Source organism: Peromyscus californicus, unplaced genomic scaffold (genome assembly GCF_007827085.1).
Source record: "Peromyscus californicus insignis strain IS unplaced genomic scaffold, ASM782708v3 Scaffold_4__1_contigs__length_199733344, whole genome shotgun sequence".
Taxonomy (NCBI): domain Eukaryota; kingdom Metazoa; phylum Chordata; class Mammalia; order Rodentia; family Cricetidae; genus Peromyscus; species Peromyscus californicus.
In genome coordinates, this window is record NW_026294562.1 from 23,665,354 (window position 1) to 23,692,104 (window position 26,751).

General features: G+C 41.8%; 1 protein-coding gene across 1 annotated transcript in view; it reads right to left on the bottom strand.

Annotated features, from left to right (window-relative positions):
* The window catches only part of Plce1 (phospholipase C epsilon 1), a 300,119-nt gene that overhangs the window by 135,998 nt on the left and 137,370 nt on the right, over nt 1–26,751 (bottom strand). The window contains 1 exon segment of the mRNA XM_052713591.1: nt 6,451–6,767. Within this exon segment, the coding sequence (XP_052569551.1) occupies nt 6,451–6,767 (317 nt within the window).

The following is a 26,751-nucleotide window of genomic DNA, read 5'->3' on the forward strand; positions in this document are numbered from 1 at the left end:
TTTGCTATCAGCTAGCTCCAGGATAGATAACCACCAAACAGATAAGCTGATTCTTAGAATGCCGCACAGCATGCTGGACCTCTGTGCTGTCATTGTCCACTGGAGTTTTTTGTTTTTAGATGGTGTCTTGGTATGTTGCTGGGACTGTTCTCAAACTCTTGGGCTCAAGTGTTTTCTCCTGTTTCAACCTCCTGAGTAGATGGGATTACAGGTTTATCCTACCACACCCAGTCAACACTGCTCTTGGAGAGAAGGACATGCTCTTGTCAAGGAGAAAATGGGTTTTCCAGTGAGCTGAAATTTTACTTCCTCAAGTGACTTTACCAGCCTCTTTGCCTACAAATGTATTCATTTGAAGAAGAGAGTATATACAGTAGCCCTGAACAGATGGTTTGTTCAGTTGCCTGCTTTTATAAAATAGGGCAAGACTTGGATGGGAAACATTTCTCAACACAGTTGGCTATATAATTTAGAAATAACCTCCCAAAACATTTCAAGTGAAGGACCATACCTCACCATCACCCTATGCTCTATATTCTGCTTTTTAGAGAAATTGTCTGTCCTCAGTGCCAACAAGGCAGACTTCCCAGTATCTGTATATGCTATAGTGATGGCTGCACTTGGGAAATACAGAAGGAACTGGGTAGCTAGGAGGATGTGGCACTGAGCTCAGACTGCTTTTCTCTAGAAACATGGTTTATTATTATTATTATTATTATTTTGGTTTTTCAAGACAGAGTTTCTCTGTGTTGCCTTGGCTGTCCTAGAACTCACTCTGTAGACCAGGCTGATCTCGAACTCACAGTGATCTGCCTGCCTCTGCCTCCCAAGTGCTGGAATTAAAGGCGTGCACCACCACTGCCAGCTAGAAACATGGCTTATTTTTCTTGTTTGTCTTTTCCCTAGGAATATGGCTGTGCTTTATAGACAAGATTCTTTATAGACAAGTTACCTTTGAACTGCCGAACTGATGCATCTCATGAAATATGCCAGGTGGAAGGGATAATCAAGAATGGAGTGTTGCTCTGGGCCACCAAGTTTGTGTGTCTGAGAGAAGCAGGTTGATGAACGGCACAGTTAGCCACACATGGGTAAAGATAGCCAGGGTACAGAGGCTTCTGGAGTCCCTTTGTTACTGAGGGCCTCAGTGCAGGGCTTAGGGCCTGCCTTCACGCCAGTTGGTATAGAAGAGGAGCCCAGACAAGCGGTCTTGCCAAGAGCTACTCAATAAGCAAAAATTGCTGTAACGGGCCCCTGAAGCTGAATATGACTTCCCAGCCGGAGATAACAACTATCTGTGACATGGAAGAGAGCATGGCCATGGTGTGAGCAGAGACAGGCTGTGGAGCCCAAAAGTCCCTTTAGGAACAGATCCTGCAAATCGGTCATCACAGGTGAACAACACCCAAGGGCAGAGGCCATATTACAGGGCATTAGGTTTGGGGAGTAAAGACTCGGAACTGTGACCCTAGAAAGTTCCCCCCTTAGCCCATTCCACACCATAGACATGCTGCACAAAGGAGCAAGGGGAAGTAAGAGGGGGACTTCTGTCTCTGCTCACCTCTCCTCAGCTGCTCTTGATCTCTGTGGTAAAGAAGACGTTAGGGAAATAGCCCTGTCTCTTCTAGAAGAGGAAAATGGCTTGGAGATTTATTGTAAGGATAATAAAAACAAAAGTAAGATCAAAGAGAATGTGGGCTAGCAGCAGAAACCGGGTGAAGGGAGAGAAAGAGGGTGAAAAGAATATGATTTGAGACTCTCCCAGAGAGAGACTTCGTGTGTGGCCAGGAAGTGGGGCAGCTCATCCAAAGGGAGAGAAGGCACACTGGCTGCTGAGAGCTGAAGGTCAAGGTTATGGACTGAGGGACGGGTTCAGTCTAAGAAGGTCCACAGAGATCTGTCTCTCAGATCAAACATGCAGGGCTGAATCCAGTATAGATCTGATGCCTATCTGCTTAAGGACCTCTCCCTCCCATGGGCTTCTGGGTACTCTCAAGGAGGAAGACAGGGTAAGGTGCCTGCCTAATGGGCACCTCAGTCTCACAGAACAGGGAAAAGGGCATGGGAAGAAACGCTGTCAGTGATTTATCTCCTGGCCTTCCTCATGTCAGCAAAACCTGTCCAGCTGTTTCATGGTTCTTTTCTGAGCTGCATTTTAGCCATACTTTCCTCAGAACAAACATTATGCAACATTACATCAGGAATTTTCTTCCCTTTCCCCTCATTACGGATTAGTCGGTATGTACAGAGTCGTTGGGATGTGGGAAATGTCTAGCTCATAGGTTCTGCTGGCATTCAAGAGTGAGCTACCTCGCTATGCCAGGAAGTATTGCTCAGGACAGAAAATGTTTGTTGGATTGTCTTCCTGTCTCAATGTCCCTCCTGTCCCACAATTCCCCCACCCCCCAGTATTGTCTATCGCTCAAGGCCTAGCCCCAGACTCCAGAGCTCAGCAGTGGGGGCTTCAATCTCCCACCTCAGTGCCTCCACCCATGCTGTCTGCAGCACTCACGCTGCATGCACTTGCTGCCTTTTTTGGTAGTTATTTGTCTGCCCCTGGTAGCTTCTGTCAGCTGCAGACTCTTATTTACTTTCCTCAGAGCATATCCACCAACCGGCCTGTTCCTGAGACGTGCTGAATAAATGGGCCAGGATGACTGACTGCACCAATAAACATATCTGCCTCTCCTGGGGACGAGCACGCTGCATGGCTGGCATTCTCTTTCTTCTCTTTAGCGTCCTGCAATGTGCTAAGGAATATATTTGCTACTCTTAAGAGAAGTGCTTCTAATTTTGTTAAGTTCCATGGTGAAATATTGCTCATTTCTTATTTTAAAATGTATGTTTGGCCTATCATTGTGGGGAAAGGAGAGAAGGCAAAGGCCCAGTAGGCATGCAGAAATCATATCTTGCATAAATGTATGAATGAATAGGGCACTGGTGGCAGAAGTCGAGTAAATAGAAGATAGATTAAAAAAATAGAAATAGAAATAAAAAGGATAAATGCTCAAGAGACTTGCAGAAAAGCATGGAAAGAGATTAGGCTAATTAAATTCTGAATCAGAACTTCCAGCTTTATTAGGAAGCTGGCTTCATAATTTAAAAAGCAGAAAGGCAGTAAGAAAAGACAGACTGAGGACAAACCCAGGGTTTGATAGCCACTTAGCTACTGTGTGACCTTGGACAAGTGACCCAGCCTTTCTGAGCCCACTGTGTTGTTTAAAATTTACTTTAAAATTGTTTTAAATTTACCAAAAAGCTGTAGAAATAGTACAGAGTTTCCACATATTCTTCACCCACCTTCCCGGGATGCTAATATTGTTCACAATCATAGCACAAGTAAGAAAACCAGGACACAAACAATACAGTAATTAATTCATCTGTACAGTTGACTTATTGTTGAATTACAGCTGAATATCAAAAACACCTTATTGACATTTTACTCTTTTCCCATCACTTTCCTTTCCTTTCCAGCGTCATATTCACTAGAATTTGACACTACACGTACTAGTCAAGTCTCCTCTCCAATGCTGAGAGCCCTTCAGATGTTTCACCCTTCATGACCTTGACAGGTTCTAGAGCATTGCCTGTCCCTCAACCCGGCTATACTTGACGTTTTCCCATTACTAGATTCAGGTTTGCCTCTGTGGCAAGAACACATAGAGGTGACATCACACCCCTTTAAGCAGGATAAGGAAGGGCACAATTGGATATGTATCACTACTGGTCAAGGAACCTTGAGACAGTATCTGTGGTTGGGTTTCTGCACTGTTCTATTCTTCCATGTGATTAGCAAGGATCTTGTGGAAAGTTGCTTAGGGGTCCTGCATATACCTCATCTCTCATCCCCTTTCTTTTGGCTAAATAACTTTGAAATGCATCAGCAGTTCTACACACAACGTTGATGGCTGTTGTGTTCTCATGGGGACTCCCAATTGCCTCAATACCAACAGTATTTGTTTCACTGTCTAAGCTTCACTTTCTTCATTTGCAAGTCAAGGATCATGACAGCTGTAAAAGAATGAAGTGGGGTTAAAATACGTGAAAATACCCAGTCCAGAGAGCACCGACTAAACAGGTGAGCTTTCCTTTCTTTTTTTGTGTTGTGTATGTACATAGCCATGTGTATGCAGATGTGTGTCAGCACGTGTGTGTATGTGTGTGTGCATGCACGTGTGCAAAGGTAGAGGCCAGAGGCCAGTGTCTACTTCAATTTCTCCACCTTTTTTTTTTTTGGAGTCAGGGTTATCTCATTGAATCTGGAACTCATCAGTTCAGCTAGGCTGACTGGCAATGACCTCCAGGATCCACCTCTCTCCCACCGCCACGGCCCCCTTAATGTCCTTTCATTTCACTGTGGAAAGCCACACTAATTTGGAGGCAGTCCATTGTAAGTATGTGAAAGTCACTCTTGTATCATTCTTTTTGAATGTTACACAGCCTTTCCACCTGTTAATATAGAGCAACAGTATGAGCTATACTCAGACTGGCTGGTGGAAATCCCTTTGAATCTGCCTTTGATCACTGCCCAGTCTGACGTTTTAATTAGTTTGCCCATGATTTGTATGAAAATAGATGCTTGAGAATACTTGAAAACACTCTATTCTCATAAGCAGTTGAAGTGTTTTCCCAGAAATCTTGTTTACGTTCTGCAGTTGTCTCTAAACTATTTTCAGAGATAGTCTACAGCATACCTCACCCCAGATGTGGGTGCCCTATCTCTGGCCCTGCTCTGAGCTGGCGAATCATGGCTTCATCACTGACTCCCAAGGCTGTGGCAGTGATGGAAAAAGTCCAAGTTAGATTTAAAATTAGATTTTAAAACTTCTGGCAATTCACTTTTAAGTTAAGGTCTATTTTTTTAAAAAGACAAGAATAGGATCTTACAGATGCGAGAATAAACAGAGCTGGAAATTTCAAATAAGCTGTGAAACAGTAAAGTCACTCCATTTACAGGAACTTTCATTTTCCCGACCATTTTTATCAGTGAGAAAAATCAAGAACACCAGGAGATTTATTTAAAAGAAAGAAAGAAAAAAAACCCAACTCTGGGTTGGTGTGGTTTCCAAGCTCCCCTGTGGACGTCCAGTGATTCCATTTTAGTTTATGATGCGACGGAAAATGCAGCTATAGCAAGTGTCACTCTCGATGCAGGTGACAGACAGGATACTGTAGAGGTAAAAGTCCAGAATATATGGGTTTGGATCTCACAACAGCCACCCATCCTTGGTCATCTGAGTCGGCAACTGTCCCTACACCCTGGTTTCCCTGTTGGTAGGATGGGAAAGCTGTTCCCCGCGACGTTGTTGCGAAGAGATAGTAAGTGATGCTTGTAAAATGGTCATCGTGAGGCTGCCATGCCTGTGGACACAGGCTTCTCTCTGAGGAATGGGCTTTGGGGACATGCCTGGACATGGAGCCAGTTGGGTTCAGCCTCTAACACTTTCTTTACCCAGGGCTTCATCTTGGTCAATAGTATTATCAACACTGGCAGCATCTTTTCTGGAAAGCTATGGGGGCTGCACACCAAGGCCAAGAATTAGGAAGGGCCCTCGTAAAGGCTGACTGACCCTCTGCCAACTAGAGATACACATGACCGACAATGAGAGTCCTCTTAGCATTAGGTGGTGCTTACTAGGGACCCAAATCAGAAACTGTGCTGTTTGTGGAATTCAACCAACCAAGGACACACAATAACCATATTAAAAATTTGTAACTTAATAATTGGGGCAAAAGAAATTAAAACTATAAGTAGAAAAGAAAAAGAAAACTATGACTGTGGGGCACATTATATATAGAGAAGGGTCCTTTAAGACCAAGACCTGCATCAACTTCCTGCCACTTCCTCTTTGACCTAAGCCATACGGATGCCAGCCATTGGCTCCCCACCCCTGCCCCATCCCTGGATGCCACACAGAAGTTCCGTCTTCAGTGTTCCCAGACTCCAGTCACACTTGTGCTCTTTAGCACTGGCTTCTGGCATGTCCTCTGAGGCTTTAAGGTGACTTTCTGGGGTTGAGGATTTTGGTAGGCTGCAGAGAAGGGAGGAGAGTGATTCATACCCCTCAGTAGCTACCTCCATGCTTCCTTATATGAGGAATCCCAGGCACTGGTCTTTTAAGTTTCTGAGGAGAAGTGATATGGCCAGGCTTCATGCTGTCAAAGCTCACAATTAAGACACAGGCCTTAAAAACACTGCTAGGAATGGGTGGACGGAGTCTAGGGGTTAAGATGTTTATAGACTCCGTCAGATTTGCAGGCAGCTAGGGTGAAGTGAGAAGGGAGAAGACAGTGTGGTGCCAATCTCAGGGCCTGGGAAGAAAGTTGGCCATCATGGAATCGGCAAGACAGATACGTAGAAGAGTTATCAAAGACAGAGCCCAGATGAGAAATATGCTTAAGAATCGTGGATGTTGGCTCCAATACAGAAATGTCTGAGGGGTTCCTTACCTCATTAAACCTCATCACAAGGTCTTCAAGGGCATTGTGCTCTCCATTCTGAGAAGTGAGGATTGATGCTGAGATGGATGCTTTGAGACGGGGCAGGGAACTCTGGCATTCAGGGGAACTCAAGTCCCGGGTTAAGAAACAAAGGTAGTCCATGGGCAGGACCCTTCGGTAAATGTTCTGCTCCTGTTCTGTCAAGATGCTGGCCACTTCCTCCGGGAACTGAATGAGGGGCTGGAGATCAATCAGCTCCTTGCTGATCCCAGCTGAACTTGAAGGAACGGTATTGGAACTGGCCATAGAGGTACCGGGTTGGCGTTCTGGGGGGAAAAAAAGCAACGAACTTAAGGTTACACCAAGGCTGAGATCATTATCACAAAGCCAGTCAAAACCTTGTAGATTTCTCAGTCAAATCATTTGCTTAGTGAGTAGCTCTACAGTGTAATGCTTGCTATAGAAACCTTTCTTACATCTGTCTTCCTGAACCCATGGGAGGTGGAGGCAGGGGCTTATCTTCCTTTAGTAGCAGCATTAATTTAACACATTGCTATTCAACAAGGTCACTATGAAACTTTATAGATCATCATCTTCTTTATCTTCCTTGGTTAGTCATCAGAGTCAAGATAAATAAGGTGGAGTGTGGGCACAGCCAGATGAATCTGAAGACAGAAGAAGGCTGCATGTGTATGTGCGTATTTGTTATAAACATGTAGACTAGGTACCCAACCCTTTACACACACAGTTCCAAAGCATAATGGTATAGTCTACCATCCCCACATCTTCAAAAACTATATCACTGAGGTTCACTTGAGAGTTTGCAAGAACAGAACCACCTATAAAGGTAAGAAAGAAATGGGTTATAAGGGGATACATTCAAATAAATAATCTTACTTTATATTACACTGGAAACAAGAAAGTGGCAGAAGAATTCAGGACAGGGAGTGATGGGTATAACAGACAAGTACCAAAGGCAGAGGTGTCTAGGTTCAAAACAATTCCTTTAACTAGCACTGACATACACACTTTCTATTTACTTTGATACTTGCCTACTCTAATTCTTAGCTACCTGCCCAAATTAATTCACCCATTCATCTACTGAGCCATTTACCATTTTACTGAGGATGATCCTGAACTTCTCATCTTCCTGCCTATGCCTCTTAAATGCTGTAATTACAGGTGTCTATGTAGTACTGGAGCTCAGACCCAGAACCTTGTGTATGCTCAGCACGCATTCTACTAACTGAGCAATATCCCCAGCCCTGAGAGATCATCCAGTTTTGTGGTTATGTAAGCTTGGGAAAAGTTAAAATATTCATGTCACACATTTTTTTTTTCCCCAGAGATACTTCAGACACATGATACATTGCTACAGGCTCTGCAGGGCCCATTTGCATTATCTTTGCCCAGTACTGCCCCCTTTTCATCCACTATCTACTGCATCATTCTGTATGACTAGCATCCTTGGAGCCTCTTTTGGAAACACTGCTATGGGATCCAAACTGTTCATGATCTCTATCCTGTGCATGTCTTCCCCCCTGGCCTTCTTCTTTATATTCTCACACTGCTGCAGGAGGGATCCTATGCTCTGCATCCAGAACCATTCCTGCCTCCTGTTACAACACATCTAAGTGGTCCTTGTTAAAATAAAGCCCACCTGTCTTCATCATTGATGACACCATACTACTAGACTCCCATCTACAGTCAAGCCAGGATTCTGGACATCCATCAGTCACAGAAAGGATCCCATAACATTCAGACTTCAGTGTTCTTTAACCCTTCTTAAATCTCTCCTGCAGAGAGATCTTTGGGAATATCACTACAAATGGCTCTACCTCTGAATCACTGAGCATGGTGGACTTCATCTGTAATTCCAGGACTGGAGAAGGTGAGACAAGAGGATCATTAGTTCAAAGCCAGCCTAGAGGAGATAGCAAGTTTCAGGCCAGCTAGGGCTTCACAGTGAGTGGTGGTACCTCATCTCAAAAAACAGGAAGAAAAATCATTATTATTTCAGTGACTTTGCCCTCCACTGATACAAAGCTAGATGGTTCTAAATATATGCCTGGTAAAAATTTCTGTTTTGTCTTCCCTATAAATTCTATCATATCCACATGACCATATCTGTTTAATTCTAAAAGTCAGATAGGTGAGTGCACTTTATACTTTATCTGTCTCCTTGAACAAACCACCAAAAACCTATAGTAGCAAAAAGTGGGGACCACCACTTGGCTCTTCTAAGGTCAGATGTTACAAAGTCTAACATGGATTTCAGAATCCAGCCACTGTGGGCTCATAGTTCAATTCTTTGACTAGATTAGAAAAGGACTAGATTTCCTGAAAATTGAGTCACAATAAAGCCAGATGCCAGGGACAGGTTTTGGGTCCAGATATTTTATGTACAGTGGAGTTAGTCACATACAGGAATTTTTCCTAGAAGCACCCAACTGGAAAACATGATTTCAAAATAAAGTACTCTATGGAGAAAATAAAATAACAATAAATCTTAGGAAATAACAACTTGTATAATAGAAGAGATGATGAAACAAAATATATAAATAAGAGTAAGGATGATAGATTTGAGACAACAATGTATTTTGAGATATGAATCACTGTTACAATGATGAATCTAGTGATAAATGGCAATAGATTAGAATAAGACAGGAAAAAAAAGAAAAAAGGAATATAATCAGAGAATCTATGATAAATCTAATGGTCGCATGACATCACACCCAAAGGTAACACAAATCAAGGCTGCAAGGCTTGAAACATATTTAGGCTTTGGCATGGGTTTTTTGAAAGCACGATTCCTGGGGGATTTTATGTATTCACAACAAGCTAATATCACACAAGTAGTCTCGGGACATAAGTTTCTATCCATCAGTTTCCATGCTTTGAACAGGTATTATATTCACTCTTCTCTCATCCTTGCTGCCCCCCCCCCCCCCCCCCCCCCCCCGCTATTCGCCTTCTGCCTCACATGCCGCACTGCCCCAACCTCATCAGTATATCGGTCCTGCCTCCCTCTGTACAACCTGATGGTGCCCTAGTGACCTGCAGCTCACGACTCCTAAGCTTTCCCACTCATCTGTGTGCCCACTGGGATCTGTAGATCTTCGCTTGCAAAAACATTTTTAGAAAGTTTCTGGTGAATAAAATTATCTACCTCAGCTATGTGTGGCAACTCATGCCTGTAATAATCATAGCTTTGGGGGGGGGGGTGGAAACAGGATGATCCACAGTTCAAGGCCAGCCTGAACTACTGGTCTCTTTGCTCAAAAACCAAACCCAAGCCCCAAATCATCTACCTCATTTTCAGTCATTGCTCTCAGCCACACGTCTTCTGTAATGCTCACTCTACAGCTGACTATCACAGCCCACACCTGGGCACCACGAGACAAAGTAACTTCAAATTGTGACTCTCTGCTCAATAAAAGCTTTCTATACTAAGTGCTTTCTATGGATTAATTCAGGAGATCTAAATTTTAATTAATTAATTTATTTATTATTTATGTATGTGGGTGTGAGTGTGCCATACCACACATGTGGATGTCAGAGGGCAACCTTCAGGAGTCAGTTCTCTCCTTCCACCATGTGAGTTCCCGGGATTGAACTCAGGTCGTCAGGCTGGGTGTCAAGTACATTTACCTACCGAGTTATGTCACCATCTCCCAGGAGATTCGGTATTAGCATCCAGATATGACTCACAAGCGCTGTACCTCATATAAGGTTGCTGTGGGATGTTCTGTATGTTAAATATGTTGCTCTGATTGGTTAATAAATAAAACACTGATTGGCCAGTAGCCAGGCAGGAAGTATAGGCGGGACAAGCAGAGAGAAGAATGCTGGGAAGTGGAAGGCTGAGGCAGAGAGACACTGCCAGCTGCCACCATGACAAGCGAGATGTAAGGTACTGGTAAGCCACGAGCCACGTGGCAACTTATAGACTAATAGAAATGGGTTAATTTAAGATATAAGGACTAGATACCAAGAAGCCTGTCACGGCCATGCAGTTTGTAAGCAATATAAGTCTCTGTGTGTTTACTTGGTTGGGTCTGAGCAGCTGCAGGACTGGCGGGTGAGAGAGATTTGTCCTGACTGTGGGCCAGACAGGAAAACTCTAGCTACACAAGGTGACATAAGTAGTAAGTCAGAGCTGTCACCTGAACAGGGTCTATATGACTCCAAACTCCACGTCCTTTTACTCAGCATGCTGTCACCTTGACATCCCAAGTTATAGATGCATTTCAAGAGGTTGTGGTTAGTGTAAACTACTTCGTTTGCCTCATTACTTGGAGAGATCAAATAAAATGACCTCTTTTGACTTTAAAGATGAGGGTGTGGCCCAGAAGGTAGACAGTTCTCTTCCTCGGTCAGCCTGAAATCACCATATGGCAGCACACAGAAGAAATTCAAGTGGGCCCTTTCTGACTTCACAGGAATGCCCCATGTTTAAAATCAGATCTGTCTAAAGGATCTATACTGGATTTATACAAAGCATGATTTCTAGATTAATAATTTACGGGAAATACCAGGTTAAAACAAAGGCAAAGAGGCTATTTTTTATTATTAAACTTTTTTTTAGATGTATTCATCTAATTTTGTGTGTATGAGTGTTTTGTCTCCACGTATGTGTGTGTACCGTGTGTATGCTTGGTGCTCAAGGAGGTCAGAGCCCAGCATTAGATCCCCTGGTACTGGAGTTACATTTGGTTATGAACTGCCACATGGGTACTGGGAACGGAACTCAGGTCCTCTGCAAGAACAACAGGAGCTAGCTGAGCCATCTCTCCAGCCCAAGAGGCTCTTGTCTTAACTGCAGGGCTTCTCAAAGCCTTGAAGAATTCCCACGGGGAATGTGATGATGTGCTATTACACAGCAGCCATGTGATGTGTTATTACACAGCAGCCATGCGATGTGTTCAGTGTTCAGAGGCCAACCCTCAGGTCGAGCATGTTGTACATCTGAATGGATATAAGAAAAACTATGCCAAAATTTGTCTGTTCATTTACCGAGTGCCTACTGTGCTCCAATCTTTGTTTCTAGGTACTCTGATGTTGAGATTTAGTGAACAAGAAAAGATCACTGCTCATACAGAACATCTTAAGAAAGGATATGGACAAACACAACGAAACACATCAGAAGGTGATAAAAATGTAATGGTGAAAATCAGAAGGCAGCTTCGGAGTGTGGGTGGGGGAGGTGTAGTGTTACAGAGTGTGTACTAAGCAAAATGGTAGCACTTTCTACAAAAGTCATTGAAACATAGCCACTCAGGATACTCCTGGCTTGGTCATCTGTTGGAAGCACAGAGGTCCTTGCACACACAGGTCAACACACACAGGAATATTAAGCATGCAGCATTGGCCTCTCAAAGGAAAGGATGTAAAACCTGTTTTTCCACCCAGAAAGCTGGGAATTAGAAGTGATGAACAGCCTGGTGATTGATGTTATCTGTAGGGCCAGGCCATATTAAAGCTCTCACAACCAGGACCAGAGGTGGCTAGTAGGCTAAGTGACCATTACATTATCTGTATAGCTAGGGGCTCCTCCTAAGCTTCCCCAACCAGCACCAGAGATGGCTAACAGCCCAGATGCCCTCAACACTATCTGCATGTATTACCACACCAGATCCTTCCCTAGGTCCTTAAGCTAATATGTAACCTATCTTTAGAACCCGTCTTCCTGGAAGAAGGTGTACTTTGAGTTGAGTTTTGATATAATTATGCCTCTTTGTGCACTGGAGTTTGTACTATACCAGGAAACTTTCCCCCAAATTATACTGTGTTTAAATACGCTGGCAATAAGCTGCCTGGCATCAGACTCCCAAAGTCTGATTTGGCTTGATAAATTCAAGCTGACTAAATTTTCATTCTCACCTCTTTCTGGTTCATTTTTCTGCCTGTCATGACATTTCCAGGGACCCCCACAGTCATCGCAAATAATAGCCACTCATTCTAGCCCTTGCTTCCCAAATCTTACTGTTGGGGATCTCTAGCTCGTGGAGGGGAAAACTGAGGAGGCTCATCCACACTCCACCCCTCCCTCTCCAGACACTGCCCTCAGAAAGCCCGCCAAGGGTCAGCCCCTCTCCCTGGGGCTGCTCAAGACCATGCCTACAGGCTATTTAAGACCTGGTCACCAGACCTGCCATGTGCTCTCTCTCTCCCACCTTCCTGAGAGTCACCTGGGAGTTGCTTTGCTCTGTTCAGATTAAACCTGGATTTATTAATTTGGCCTGATCTGATTTATTACATTGGCAGCATTACTCACTACTGGGGGATTTAAACTTTCGCTTACTATCTTTTGCATTACATGAAATGCTTTATTCTCACAGAGAACATGTAATGGGTATGATAATCTCCATGCCTTAGACCATGGAACAGAGATGGGAAATGTGAAGCAATTTTCCTAAAGGTAACAGTGCTCCGAAGAGGTGGAGTTAGAATTTTTAGCCTTGTTCTGACTTAAAATATGGCCAATTTTTCACTTTATGGGATCTGAATTTAGAAGGTTCTCTCTCTAATTTCCAACTATGACTTCAAAAACACCAGCTTACAACCCAGGAGAACCTTTTTATGGCTTTCATTCCCATTCTGCAGACAGTGAGGAGCTATGCACAGCTTGGAAGACACAATAAGATCATAAGAATACACCTGTAGCCATTCTAATTCTAGTATTTTATCCAACAGAGATTCTTGCAAAAATATAGACTGAGGTAAATTAATCTGTATTGAATTGAAATTTTTTTCACGAGTTTATGTGAAAAAAGTAAACAGAAAACAATAAATATGATGCCATTTAAGGGCAGGGAGGTTTGTAAGAGTAGGCCTATGTTTTCATATCTGTCCAGTACACACAGTTCTGTTTTGCTTGGTTTTTAAATAATATATAAATAAGAGTATTTTAAAAACACATTAAAAAGGTTTCTAGAAAATTTATCCAGAGGACAAAACTCCAATATTCTTATCACCAAAAACTGGCTCAGTTTTGGGAGTGTTCATATTTTTTCCCAATAAATATTCCTGGGGATGGAGAGATGGCTCAGCAGTTAAGAGCACTTGTTACTGTTACAGAGAACCTAGGCTCAGTTCCCAGCTCCCACATGACAGCTGATAACAGTCTGTAACTCCAAGGCCAGGGGATCCAGAGTCCTCTTCTGACCTTCCCAGGCACCAGGCACACACGGTACATAGACATACAGGCTGGCAGAACACTCAGACATTAAACAAGTGACTAAATATTACTTTTCAAATGTAGTTTACTTAGGCAAGAAAGCAGGAAAAACCTCTAGTATAGACTGTTTTCCTTTGAAAAACTTTGAGTGAATTTTGTAAACAGTTACTTTATTTTAAAAAGCTAAACTTCAGATTCTCAACTGTACATCTCTAATGGCACACTTCCAATTATATAAAATAAGACACAGAGAGAAGGACATCGATTTCCTTTTAGAAAAGACACAAAATGGGCTTAAAAACACTAACTCTCAGACAGAGCTGAAAATTGCTTCGATGGGGAAGTGGCAGACTTAGAAAAGGTTAGTAAATTGGTGTGAGTTTCCCCCTTTGTTTTCTGTTATTGATTTTAGAGTAACAAAATCAATCTAACAGTGAAGGTGTCTGGCTTGTTCGCAGCCTCCCCTAACAAAGATGAGTGCATGAAGCCAGTGAAGCGTCATTATTTCTAATTCACCCCTTAAAAGGAATCGCTAGATGGAGAGTTAAAAGATGGTTAGATAAAACTATCCACTAGACTGAAAACCCCCAGAGTAAACTATAGGACAGCATTCCCATCAAGGGAACACGTCGTTGTCCTTGTTTTCCAGAGAAATGCATTGTACAGAAAATATGAAGACAAATAGAAACAGAATTAAAATGGTCAATATTTCACCCACTCAAATTTCTACTGATATTTTTGTTTGTGATTTCATTCTTTTCATATATATATATATATATATATATACATGTATACTTATATACATATACACATACAATTTGCAAAATTAAAATATGAAAACACGTAATTTTTTTCTAACAAAAAACCCATACAGTACATAATTCTTTGACCCTAAACATAATCCTATGTTTAATTTTAAAAGGCTTTTTTAAAAGTCCGTGCTGTATATTATAAGTAACATTGTGATAAGCTATTTGCTTGGGTTTATTATATTATATGTCACCGTAAAAGAGGAAACAAACATCTATATTGAGAACTTGCCTGTTCTAAGATTGCTTTAGTGGGTTACATCATACTATCTACACATGACCTCCTGCCATCCGCTAACACAGTAGATTCACTTCTCTTTTCCAGTCTGGATTCTTTATATTCTTATGTAGCTTCATATTCTTGTGTAGTTTCCTGTATGGAACCTCCAGTACAACATTAGAGCGGGAATCTCTGCTTGGTTACTTTACATCGTTATGCATAGATTTAGCTGAGGATTTCACACAGATGCACTTCATTAGCTTGAAGAAGCTTCTTTGTATTTTTGTATTTTTTTTTCAGGAAAGGATGTTGGAGTTTGTAAGATTCATCTTTGGTGCCTATTTAAATGACTGTGTGAGTTTTATCTGTTATTTTATTAGTAACTATACTAACTGGATTAGATTTCATGCTCAAATCTACATTCGCTTTGATATGATAAAACAACATGTTTAATTTCAATCCGAGAAGAATTTTTATTGTCTATTTGCATTTTTGGCTCTAACTCAGCCCTGATGTTAGACAAGAAAAAAAAAAGCAGAATGAGATCTAACTGTAATCATGACTTCAAATCACAATCTGGTATTTTTTAAAATTATGATTTTTGAAAAAGAAACACATGTCTTTTTATTAATGCAAAATACAAACTCATTATCATCATTGTGATTATATTCACATTTTCCACCTGTCACAGTATCAGTTAAAATAGCTCTACAGAGTAAAAAGTTAACCATGAGGATCATTTCTGACTTAGAACATATTGTTGTAGAAATGGTCTGTACCAAACTTCAGATAGGTCAAAGTCACTTAATGAGAAAAAATGCAAATGGTCCTAGAGACTTTGTTTTCCCCTAGAAGGCAGCAATAATGGTGCTGATAATGTACCCCTTACTGACACTTAAAAGCCTCCTACTCAGCTCAGAACTAAGCACATTACTTGCAAAAACTCAAGGTATCTTAATCTAACCAAGGTAAGATTAGTATTCCATCATATAGCTGAGCAAACCCAGGGAGGACAAGCAACTTGTCCAAATATCCGTAAGTAGTGAGAAGAGGCACCTGAATTCTAAGCTAGATGTGGGCGACTCTAAAGCCTGTGCTTTAAAACATTTCTTGTGGTTTGGGCACCAGAATTTAACTCATCTACAAACTCAAGATTGTTCATTCCTCCTTTTAAATGAAAATGGGATAAAAAATGCCAGCTCACAAGACCTGCTGCAGCCCACTTGTTAACCTGATGCATAAATTCTGGGTGCATTGAGTCCTATTTTGTGACTTCAACCCAGGTAATGTAAATATTCCAGTAACAGACAAGGACTATTTTATATTTAATTATACAACCAGCATGCTTTTGACGATTGTTTGATGATTTAGGCAAACGCTTTTTACTGACAAAGCCAAACCCAACTTTAACAGAGAAAAAAAAAATAATGGCTGTGCAAAGTGGCCAATGATACAATTGGGAACCTCAGACTGGACACATTAAGATCATTATAGGGCTGTTGTGTGGAGGAAACTTGGGAATCTACAACTTCATGCCTACCACTACGGTCCTTGCTTGAGCCCTTATTAACTCTACAGCCATGATGCTAACTGATGGGGCACTTTACAGCTCCTCATCCTGAAGTCACAGTTCTCAGTCCTTTGCTCATCATTATTTTATCTTAAGAAGGTTCACTATATGTTGTAACCATCACAGCTAAGCAGATGGCTTGCAAATATACAACTCTGATTTTCAGCTTTTTGCTATGAGAAAATCTGGACATTCCAGTCTCCCAAAGTTAAGACAACCGAAGTATATTTAGGTTCCACTTAAAAAAAAAAAAAAAAAGACCAACCCCTTCCTTTTCTCAGACCCCAAGTTCCAGAGGCATGTCTTATTTCTTCTTCTGTGTCCTAGGCCATGGTTGCCACTTACTGATCACTTGACTCAAGGGCTGGCTGGTCCTTTCCCATCCACTGCCTCAGCTTACCCCTCATGTTCACCTGCTTATGTTTACATCAGCCTCTGATTGTTCTGTGCTACGAAAAAGCAAGGGAATATTTATAAAACTCCCATTAGATCAAAATAGAGGGACCCAGAAAGGCCCTTTGACCCTGTGAGATGATGTTCTGGATGGCAACGCCAGGCAGTAAGAGGATGGAGGTCAGCCCAGTGAACTGTGTAAAGAAAACAACACCATTTATACAAGTCTGGGAGAGCCCTCAACACTTCCTTCCTTAAGTTAGTTTTTTCTGACTTGGTATAAAACAGTCATCTGATTTGAAAAGACAGCTGTTGGCGTCTCTCTCTGGGGCCTGAGGAGCACACACAAGAACAGTGTTGGCTCCTCCAGCTGGACGGGAACAGCCCAGGTTGCCAGCATCTGGTATCTGAGAGCCCCTGCTGAACTGCTGCCACTGCTCACTGCTGCAAGCCAGGGCTGATGGCCCAAGAATCCTGGCACCTAAGCTCACTACAGATGCCTCCTTCTACCAGCGCCCTTGATGGACTCCATATCAAGTAAAGAGTGCTCAGGAGTGTGGGCTCTAAAGTTGGACAGACCCAAGTTCAAATTCTGTTTGACAATTCACTAGTTCTTTAACCCTGAAATCAAGATCTCCAGGGAGACATTTGTCTGGAAACTTCCTGTGACTCCCAGCTAAGAGTACAAAACATTACCAGAAAGATGGTACAAGTCAATATTCCTGAGCTCTTCACACCTGTCAACATATCCTATGTGTGTCTATGTAGAGTGGAATAGACACAGCCAAAGGGATCAAAGACCCAGAGCCTTCCGTGTGGTAAGTTAGAAGGTTCTAGAATTGACATGGCAGCCATATTGGCTGATTCTTCTCAGCCAGCTTACTCTCTCCAAGGCCATACTTCACAGATGAGGATGAGAGATATCACATACAGTCATCTAATAGCATGTCCCAAACATGCCAAAACAGGTGTACCTACTAAGCTTAACTATAGGGCTTCAGTTTGTGGACTGGAGCAATCAGGTCTGGAGCAAGAAGAGAATAGCTCTGAATAACAGGGCTTAAAGATGTGAATTCTCGGCCGGGCAGTGGTGGCGCACGCCTTTAATCCCAGCACTCGGGAGGCAGAGCCAGGCGGATCTCTGTGAGTTCGAGGCCGGCCTGGGCTACCAAGTGAGTTCCAGGAAAGGCACAAAGCTACACAGAGAAACCCTGTCTCGAAAAACCAAAAAAAAAAAAAAAAAAAAGATGTGAATTCTCTTTCCTTTTTCCAGTCTCTCTATGTAACTAACATTTCTAGCGACACCAACTTCAAGTGTCTAGGATTTACAATGTGACTCACATGGTTGTTCTGAGAATTACACAGAACATAACTGAAATAGCACAGTGACCAGGCCAATAATGGAAGGCCCGCATGTTTCTGTGTGAGCACCAGGCAGGTCATCCTATACCCTGGGCACATGTTAATATTTACTTATTTAAGCATATGAGAGTTGGAAAAGGATGAACAGCTCATTAATACACACAAGCCACATGGCTCCTTCATTCCACTAAAGTGCAAATTATTCACTGGTCACATGTTTTTTTCAGGGGCATTTCCTTTTGTTCTATACTTACAGGGGTAGATATAAAAGATACCAGGAAGCGTGCATATTTTCTGATAGCTGGTCAATACGATCTAGTTACACTTTGATCCTTTCACCTGAAGGGACCCATCTGATCAGATCCTGCTTCCTCTACAGGATGATAGTCTACCAGAACTCCATTCTGACCACTCAGAGTATTTCATAGTTGTTGACTATAGACCCTGGGCAGCAAAGAGTAACTCCAACCACTTCATCAGTGGAGGAAATTTGGAAAATTTTAAAGTGGATCATGAAACAGACAGAGGCAAGGTGACGGAGGCAAGGGAGAGAAGATTATGGTTGTGCAATGAAGTGACATAAACAAGAATGAACCAAGGTTTTCATTTAGAGAGTCTATCTCAAAAACCAAAAAGGCAGATCCCGACTCTTGGTGTCTCACGTGAGATCAGACTCTTGCTGGCTCTGGGGCTGCATTTCCAGTTACAAGAAGGTTGGTGTTGATAAAGCATTTAGGACAGTGAATGGCGCATGGTGCCTGAGTCAACAAATGGCATTTAGGACAGTGAATGGTGCATAGTGCCTGAGTCAATAAATGGTATGTATATTGTTTGATTTGGGTTTAGGGGTCTCTGAGCTTGATTAGATAAAGGGTTAAAGCTGATTCAAGTAAAGTGGGCAAAGTGTCCACAACAAACTGAAGATGCCACCTTCTGGGCTCATGAGTAGATCTCAAGGTAGAGTAGAATAGACACAAAGGGACCAAAGACCCAGAGCCCTCCATGGGATAAGTCAGAAGGTTCTAGAAGTGACATGGCAGCCATATTGGCAGAATCTTCTCAGACAGCCAGCTTACTCTCTCCAAGACCATGTGTGCAGGCTGAAGCAGAGGAGAGAAAAGCTGAAGTTCTATAGATGGACTCCACTGACAAGGCTGGGACTGGAGTCAGTTTTTGATACGATGTTCTCTGTGCTTTCTGGAACATGTCTGCTTCAGTTCAATCTCCGTGCTATCACCTCCACTTTCTGTCTCCTCCTTCGTCTTCTCCCCTCCCCTTCTTCCCATTCTCCCCTCCTTCCATTTGTTCTCTCTTTTCTTTGGAGAGGGAATTCCATAAAAAAACAAAACAAACAAAAAACCCCAGCTTTCTCAGGGCTGAGCTAGAGCAGGAGGAAGGAAATTGTAACATTGCCCAGTTGAGTTTTCTAGGAAGATGGAGAGACCCAGGGCAGGGAAAGTGATAGCCCTTGGAATTATGGAAGATCCGGGTACGGATGGGAGAGATGAACTGTGAAGGTAAGATCCAGGAAGGGCTACTGTCTCCAATCCCTGTTCTCCTGAGATTTTTCTATGACCGAGCACCCAACACAGCTCCGGAGACCTCTCCAGGCCCTCCATGTTCCCTCTTTTTGGCAAACCTGACCCTGATATCCCTTTCTGAGACTCATTCTACCATTAGAACTTTGTTCTTGCTATTTCTGAGTGTCTTTTTTGCTCCATCTGCACTTTGAGGGACAGTATTCCAATAAATTTATATTCTTTATTTATTCTATCTCATTGTACTTTCTATCTACACTGGCCCCTTTTACAGGTGAAAATGATGAAGTGCAGGAAGAGAGAAATGAGGTGATTTCAGACCACTCTGTGACTACATTTAGGAGTCTTATTGTATCTCACAAGCTTTTTCAAAAATGTATAAAATATATACTTTTAAATTTTAAATTATTTGTAAAGTTAGCATACAAAGAAAAGGGTCTCATTATGACAATTTCATATATTTATACATGATTATTATATTTAAGTATATTGACATTATATATAATTATATATAATGTAAGTATATTATTATATATAATATATGAATATATATGCTATTATATTTTGTTTTAATTAATTTCCCTCCTCCACTTCCTCTCACCCCCTGCCCTCTCTTTTTGGTCCTCTTCCTCTCCCCCAAATAGTCCCTCCTCTATATTCATGACACCTCTATTTTATTAACTTCTCTATTCCCCCTATAAACCCTACATTCTTCACCACTGGTCTTTGCCTTGGTTTATCACACAACAATGTAATCACTTGTTCACACAGTCACCTCTCTGTCAACTAAATTACCAGTTCCTGGAGTTGAAAAGAGAGTCTTTCTCTGCTGTTTCATCCTTAGCTAAAAGGGTCTGAGCAGATATATGTAGGTGTTTTCCATACTATACTATATAACACCCATTTCCTATAGGTAAATCAGAGTCAAGATAATGGCTGAATGTAACTCTAGAACTATTCAAACCATGTTCCTGTGAGCTCTGGGTCTGTAACCATTGAGGGCTCAGTTCCAAGCTGTTCTGTGCCCTGGCTTCCTTGGAAATGTCTCACTTCTACCTTATGATTGATAAGTTGTGAACACCAGGGAATTATACTATTTTATTTTATTTTATTTATTTATTTTTTGGTTTTTTGAGACAGGGTTTCTCTGTGTAGCTTTGTGCCTTTCCTGGATCTTGCTCTGTAGACCAGGCTGGCCTTGAACTCAAAAAGATCCGCCTGCCTCTGCCTCCCAAGTGCTGGGATTAAAGGCGTACACCACCACCACCCGGCCTAAAGTGATTGTTTATTGATGAAATAACTCTCCAACCTGCCTGCCCAGTTTTCTCTCTCTCTTTCTTTCTTCCTTTCTTCCTCTTTCTCCTCTCTCTCTCTTTCTTATTCTTTTATAAATGGGGTCAACAGATTCTGAAAAACAATACCACTTAGCTGTGAGAGAGAGACAGACATAATGTCTCACTCTGTTGTGCATATAGAAAACTAAACTATTAAGCTGGGAAGGGTGACAAAGGACATTGAAAACAGAAATAGAGGTTGGGAATGTACCAAGACTCCATCCATGGAAAATGTGAATGCTCTCTGGAGTCTTTCCAACTTTGGAATTTGTATCACAATTCCAATAGGTCTAACTTGGTTTTAACATCCCATTTTCAGAAAGAAAAAGAAGCGTATGTTGTTGGTTCAGAGCTCCAACCATTGGTGGGTTGGCAACTGAGATGTTACGATATTTCAAAGGACAGAGTGAAACACACGTTCTCATCAAACCCAAGCTGAGTGGCTGAAACAAGATGTTAACCCACTCAAAGACCCTGGAGGCTCCAGCCTTTCCCCTTGGATAGCTCTGCAAGACATCCAGCAAGTTCCAATTTGGGCAGGGGTTTGTTTATTCTGCTTGGTTCAAGTCAGGGTTACGGATCCCTAATGGTTTTAGCGTCCCTAAAGGTTTTCCACATTTGGGCAAGATCTATGCTTTATGTCAGACCCAAGGAGGCTTTGCTCTCAGCTGCTCTGCTGAGCCAGACATGCCAGAAGCATTCAGACACCCACGTTCAGGGTAGAAGCTATTCCTCGGCACAGATGTGGAGCTGGTTTTTTAAACAACAGTGCCATGCTGTAGTAAAAATGCCCCATTCTTTTTTGAAATGCCCCATTCTTAACCAACTGTATTTTTCATTACATTTCATTTTTTCGCCAGAGATGTTGAATTTTCTAAACCAGTCCTTTTTCTGCAACCGCTATTTCATGCCAAACTAAGAGGGTTCACACTGACTCTTGGAGCTTTGTTTGAGCACACCAATTCCTAATGCAGGAATAGGCGGGTTTGCAACTGCCATCCTTCTTTCTCCCCGAGGTTGCCTTTCAGGCTCTGGGCCACAGGCCACCCACTGTTGGTAGGACTTTCCTAAAATCCAATCTGCTAAGACCTGCATGGGCTCTTTAAACCATTAGGGTCAAGCTTTTGCCTCCCTATCTGACTTGTTCCTTCCTCTGCCAAATGACTCTTCTCTCTCACCGTGACACTGAACTACTTTCTCTTTGTTCCCCAAGCTCTACACACATTCCCCCTCACAATCTTTCACATTAGTATAAATATAACGTCACAATTTTAAAAGAGTTATTCTAAAACAAAATTCTTTATTGCCATAATTGTATGACATATGTACCTATTAAATATATAATAACCCTATATCCACAGTTTTATAAAATTTCTCAGGCAAAAATGGGCTGTGCATGGAAAAGTTCAAGAAGACTTATCTTAGAGGTACAGAAGATGGATCTGGGACTCAGCTAGACTTGGGATCAAATACTGGTCTTGCATATCCTGGCTGGGAAACTCCGGCTGAAGGTGTGCATTAGCAGTCACTACTCCAGAACTTGAGTCTCCAGAGTCTCTGAAACTTTTGCACACTCCCTCTGTTTCCCAGGCTGTCTGCAACATTTGCTTGAAATGGGTGTTCAGATATTTGTTTATTAATCAAGAGAGTGACTGAGTATAAACTGGGGGAAATACCATCTCCACACAGAGAGCCTCAGAAATTCTGAAGCATACGTTTGTTCAAGTTTCCACAAGAATTGCTTGTTGGTTAGCACATGGAAAACATTTTTTTAAATAGCATTTGTTGTCAGAAGAAATACAAAGTTAAGAAGACTTTAAACAAAGAATTAAAATAGTAGGTATGTATTTCTAGTTGGCAAAGTATTTTAGACTTTCCTGCACATGGTTAAATATGTTCTGTTAAAAATTCAGTTAAATGAAACAAAACACTCTCAATTTAACAGTATTACAGGTTTCTTCATTATTTCTTCAAGATTCAGATTTGATTGAAGTTTAAAGAATGACTCAGGCTATCCTGAGATTTTTCTCTCTTTCCCAATTGTCTGCTACTGACCCACACATTGCCATTATGAACAGATTAGACGCATATTCCATTATGTTCTATAAATGTTCCCATGGACAAGAACTTTCATAGCCCATTTAAGTGAGTTCTAATCCTTTAAGATAATTTGAAAACTTGAAAAAGAATTAATTTCATGTAATAAAAAAACTCATTTAATATTTACTGTAATGAGTATACAAGATATACTCATTACATATATACAAATATACAAGAAAATTTTTAACTTGAACGCTAAATTTTGTGCCAATTACAGAGTTTAGACTCAGCTTCTGTCTTAGTGAGGGTTTCTATTGCTGTGATAAATACCATGACCAAAGCAACTTGGGGAAGAAAGGGCTTATTTTACCTTACAACTCTGGGGCCCTGAGTACTATCCCTCAGGGAAGTCAGGGCAGGAACTCCAGGCAGGGTCTGGAGGCAGGAGCTGATGCAGAGGCTCTGGAGGGGTGCTGCTGACTGGCCTGCTCCTCATAGCTTGCTCAGTCTGCTTTCTTAGAGAAGCCAGGACCATCCACCCATGCATGGGCGGCACTCCTCGCTGTGAGATAGGCTTCCCCACATCAATCATCAATCAAGAACAGATCACAGGCTTATGCACAGGACAATCTGTTTAGGAGCATTTTCTCAGTTGGTGTTCCCTCTTCCGGGATGACTCTAGCCTGTGTCAAGCTGACATAAAAACCAGCCAGCAGAGCTCCCAATGCCAGCAGTGAACATGTAGCACATTTTCTACTGTTGTGGGAACAGAGATGGTCAGCAGAGAATTAAGTAGAAACAAAAAGAGTTCCCTAATGTAGGTCAGAGGTTGCCCCTTGTTCAATGCTGTTCACCTTTCTTGGGGCTCTTAGGTAGTTTTAGAATCCCTGCACTTCACTCCAGACAGTTCAGGGACTTTCCTCCGTGTCCCTGGGTACTACGCTTATTTCAAACACTATCTTTTTACCTTGCTAAAGCTGCATGCTTGCTTGTCACTTGTCCAGCTCCTCATTGGCAGTGCAGTCCTTGAAGGAGAGGCCACATCTTGTTTACTGCTATAGTTTGGGCACAGAGACGACGTTCAATCAACACCGTTAAGTACATGGATGAATGAATTGCTGAATGCATGAAAACTAAGGAAAATCTAATGAAGTTACAAGTGGTTGTCAGAAGTCACTAGATAACCTCCTCTCAGGTGTTCCTCAAGTTGCTAGTGCAAGGGCACACAACGAGGAAAATCCAGGGAGAACTTTTCTTCTCTGTGCACACTATGACTGAGCTCACAGGAGAGTGGCAGCATCACTACCACCATCTCCAGTGACTGTCGCTGTCTTAAGTAAGACTGAAGACTGCTGTGTACCAGATACTAAGTTCCTTGTATACATTATCACATCCAGTCCTGAAAACAACTAGTGCTATTGGTCTGATTTTCGTTTTACCGTTGAAGAAACTGAAGTTCATAGAAGTAAAGGAGTTTTAAGTGAGAACACTGATGTCAAGACTCAGACCCAAGACGGAGTGATGCTCATGTTCAGTGCCTCCTCAACGACAGCACAAGTCACGGACTCTGATATTCCTCACAGGACTAAGAGATCCTAAGGTAACACTCATTCATGTTTGAACAGCTTTCATCACCTCCCTTCCACGAAGCTTCTCTGTCTCCTCTCTTCTGATGTCATTTTAATGGGAAGCCCGAATGGTCTTCATTACAGTCACTGACAACAGCCATGTTGGAAATGAGGGGCTTGAACTCATCGAAATCTTCACATTGGCCTCTTTTCAAAATTCTAAGTGTCGTGTGTGCACATGCAACCAGTAGAACAAGGCAGATGACATGTGAGTGGCTTTTCTTGGCCACAACCACTTGGATGGGAGATTCGACCCATTCTCCCAATTATCGTAAGTTACATTTTCTAGCCTTGTTTATCTACTGATACTCTTTTCAGCTTTCTGTTTTCTCTTTAGTTTCTAGGTCAGATGCAGTTCTTAACTCCTCCAGTGTAACCCAGCTGCTGAGTTCCTTTTCTGATTAGATTTGCATCTCCCTTATTCTGGGTGGGTTTTTCCAAACATTTAATTAGCAACTTTGAAAATTCATCTTTTAGAACTGTTTTTGTTTTCAACATTTACTGAGTTTTGGGGGGAGAGCCTTGGAATCTAGTCATCATTAGATTTGATCTTGCTGTAGCATTTCAGATAACTCTGGTGGATGAATTTCTGGAATATGTAACCAAGACATTTTAATTTGAAATTCCAAGTGCCTCTCTGGTACTACAGTTCTGATCAATCGCCTTTCTGGGTGCACTGACTGGAACTCAAAGGACCCTCAGTTATCAGACATACTGCCTTCCATTCTTCCCTCCCCCTGGGTCAACACTTCACTAAGATACAGAGCAGAATGTTTTCTTTTCATAAAGAATTTCTAGGGGCAAAATGAAGATGAGTAAGAGGTGACTGCAGCCTAGCTACCCACTCAAACTAGAGGTCACATCTGATGGCAAACTCGCTCCTGGGTCACAGGTAGCTGACCAAATGCTGAGGTTACCCTGTGTGTGGATTCTCTTGACACCTGACTCCCCGGGGCCCCACAGCAGAGGCATTTTGTCCTGTGCCCATCAGACTTCCTGATGCTATGAAGTACTGCCCCACTTCAGTTCAGCAGCCCAGTGATTTCTCACTTTAGGTGGTAAGGGCTACTTCAGCTGGCCCGAGACCAAGCATTACGTTTTCTCTGGAATGAGAAACACTGTTCTACAAGCTGCAGACTTCTAAATGTATCTGCATTCTTCCCATAGTTGACACAACTCCAGGCCACAGGGGGCAGCTAATGAATATTTCTTAATTAATTAACTGCTACGGAAATATACTCAGCGTCACATTAAGGTATATTTTTATCCACAAATAATTTCAAGGTTGCAAAACTAATAAGTCAGGACATTTCTTTAAATAAACAGAAATCCTGGAATTGGAACTATGTGCATACCTTCTCAGCCTGGTAAGCATGCAAGGGCTGTTTTGATTAGGAGGAAGTCCACTAAGACAGCCGTTATAAACAAAGCTATTTACGAGGTATAGTCATGCACTTCAAATGTCTGTGTTTTCCTACTATGATTTCTGGTTTTAATATTCAAAGCTATTAACTCTTGAAAAAGACAGAGATAGGATATGCTTATTGCAGTAAAAAAAGATATATAATTTGAAAATGTGTCCGACTTTTCTATCAAAAGCAAAATACCCTTTATTTTCAAATAAGAAGATTGACTCTATAAGGTATGCTTTATTTTTATAGTCACTGTTCTAGCTACAGCCTATGCATGACCAATAACTTGAATAGTTATTCACAGATGTACAGACATGTGCAAAATTATTAAAAATGGACAGTGGAGTTTTTCCTTCCTGCTACATACTTTAAATATCAGTAACTACATTTTGTACTGGTTAAGTGTGATATTTAATCTTGTCATTTGCAAACTTAACAATGTAAGAAGGAAAAACTGTGTTTGTAGCATTATTTTATCAGCTGATGCCATGTACACATGTGGGAACACTCAACTGCTTTACTAGAAAAATTTTATTATTGTATCTTTATTTTATTTTTTCTCTTTCAGCACTGCACATTTCTATGGATTACCTCACCCTTTTCTCTTCATTTTTACCTTATCTTGGGGATATTTTGTGATTGTTTTGTTGTTGTTGTTGTTGTTGTTGCTGTGGGTTTTGTTTTTTAAGCTTTGTTCCACTTTGCTTTGGGTGAGACAGGTCTCTTAATTCTGCCCAGGCTAGACTCAAACTTGCCATCCTCCTGCCTAGGCCTCTCAAGTGCTGGGATTGCAGGTGTGTACCCACAGATGCCACCACACTTGG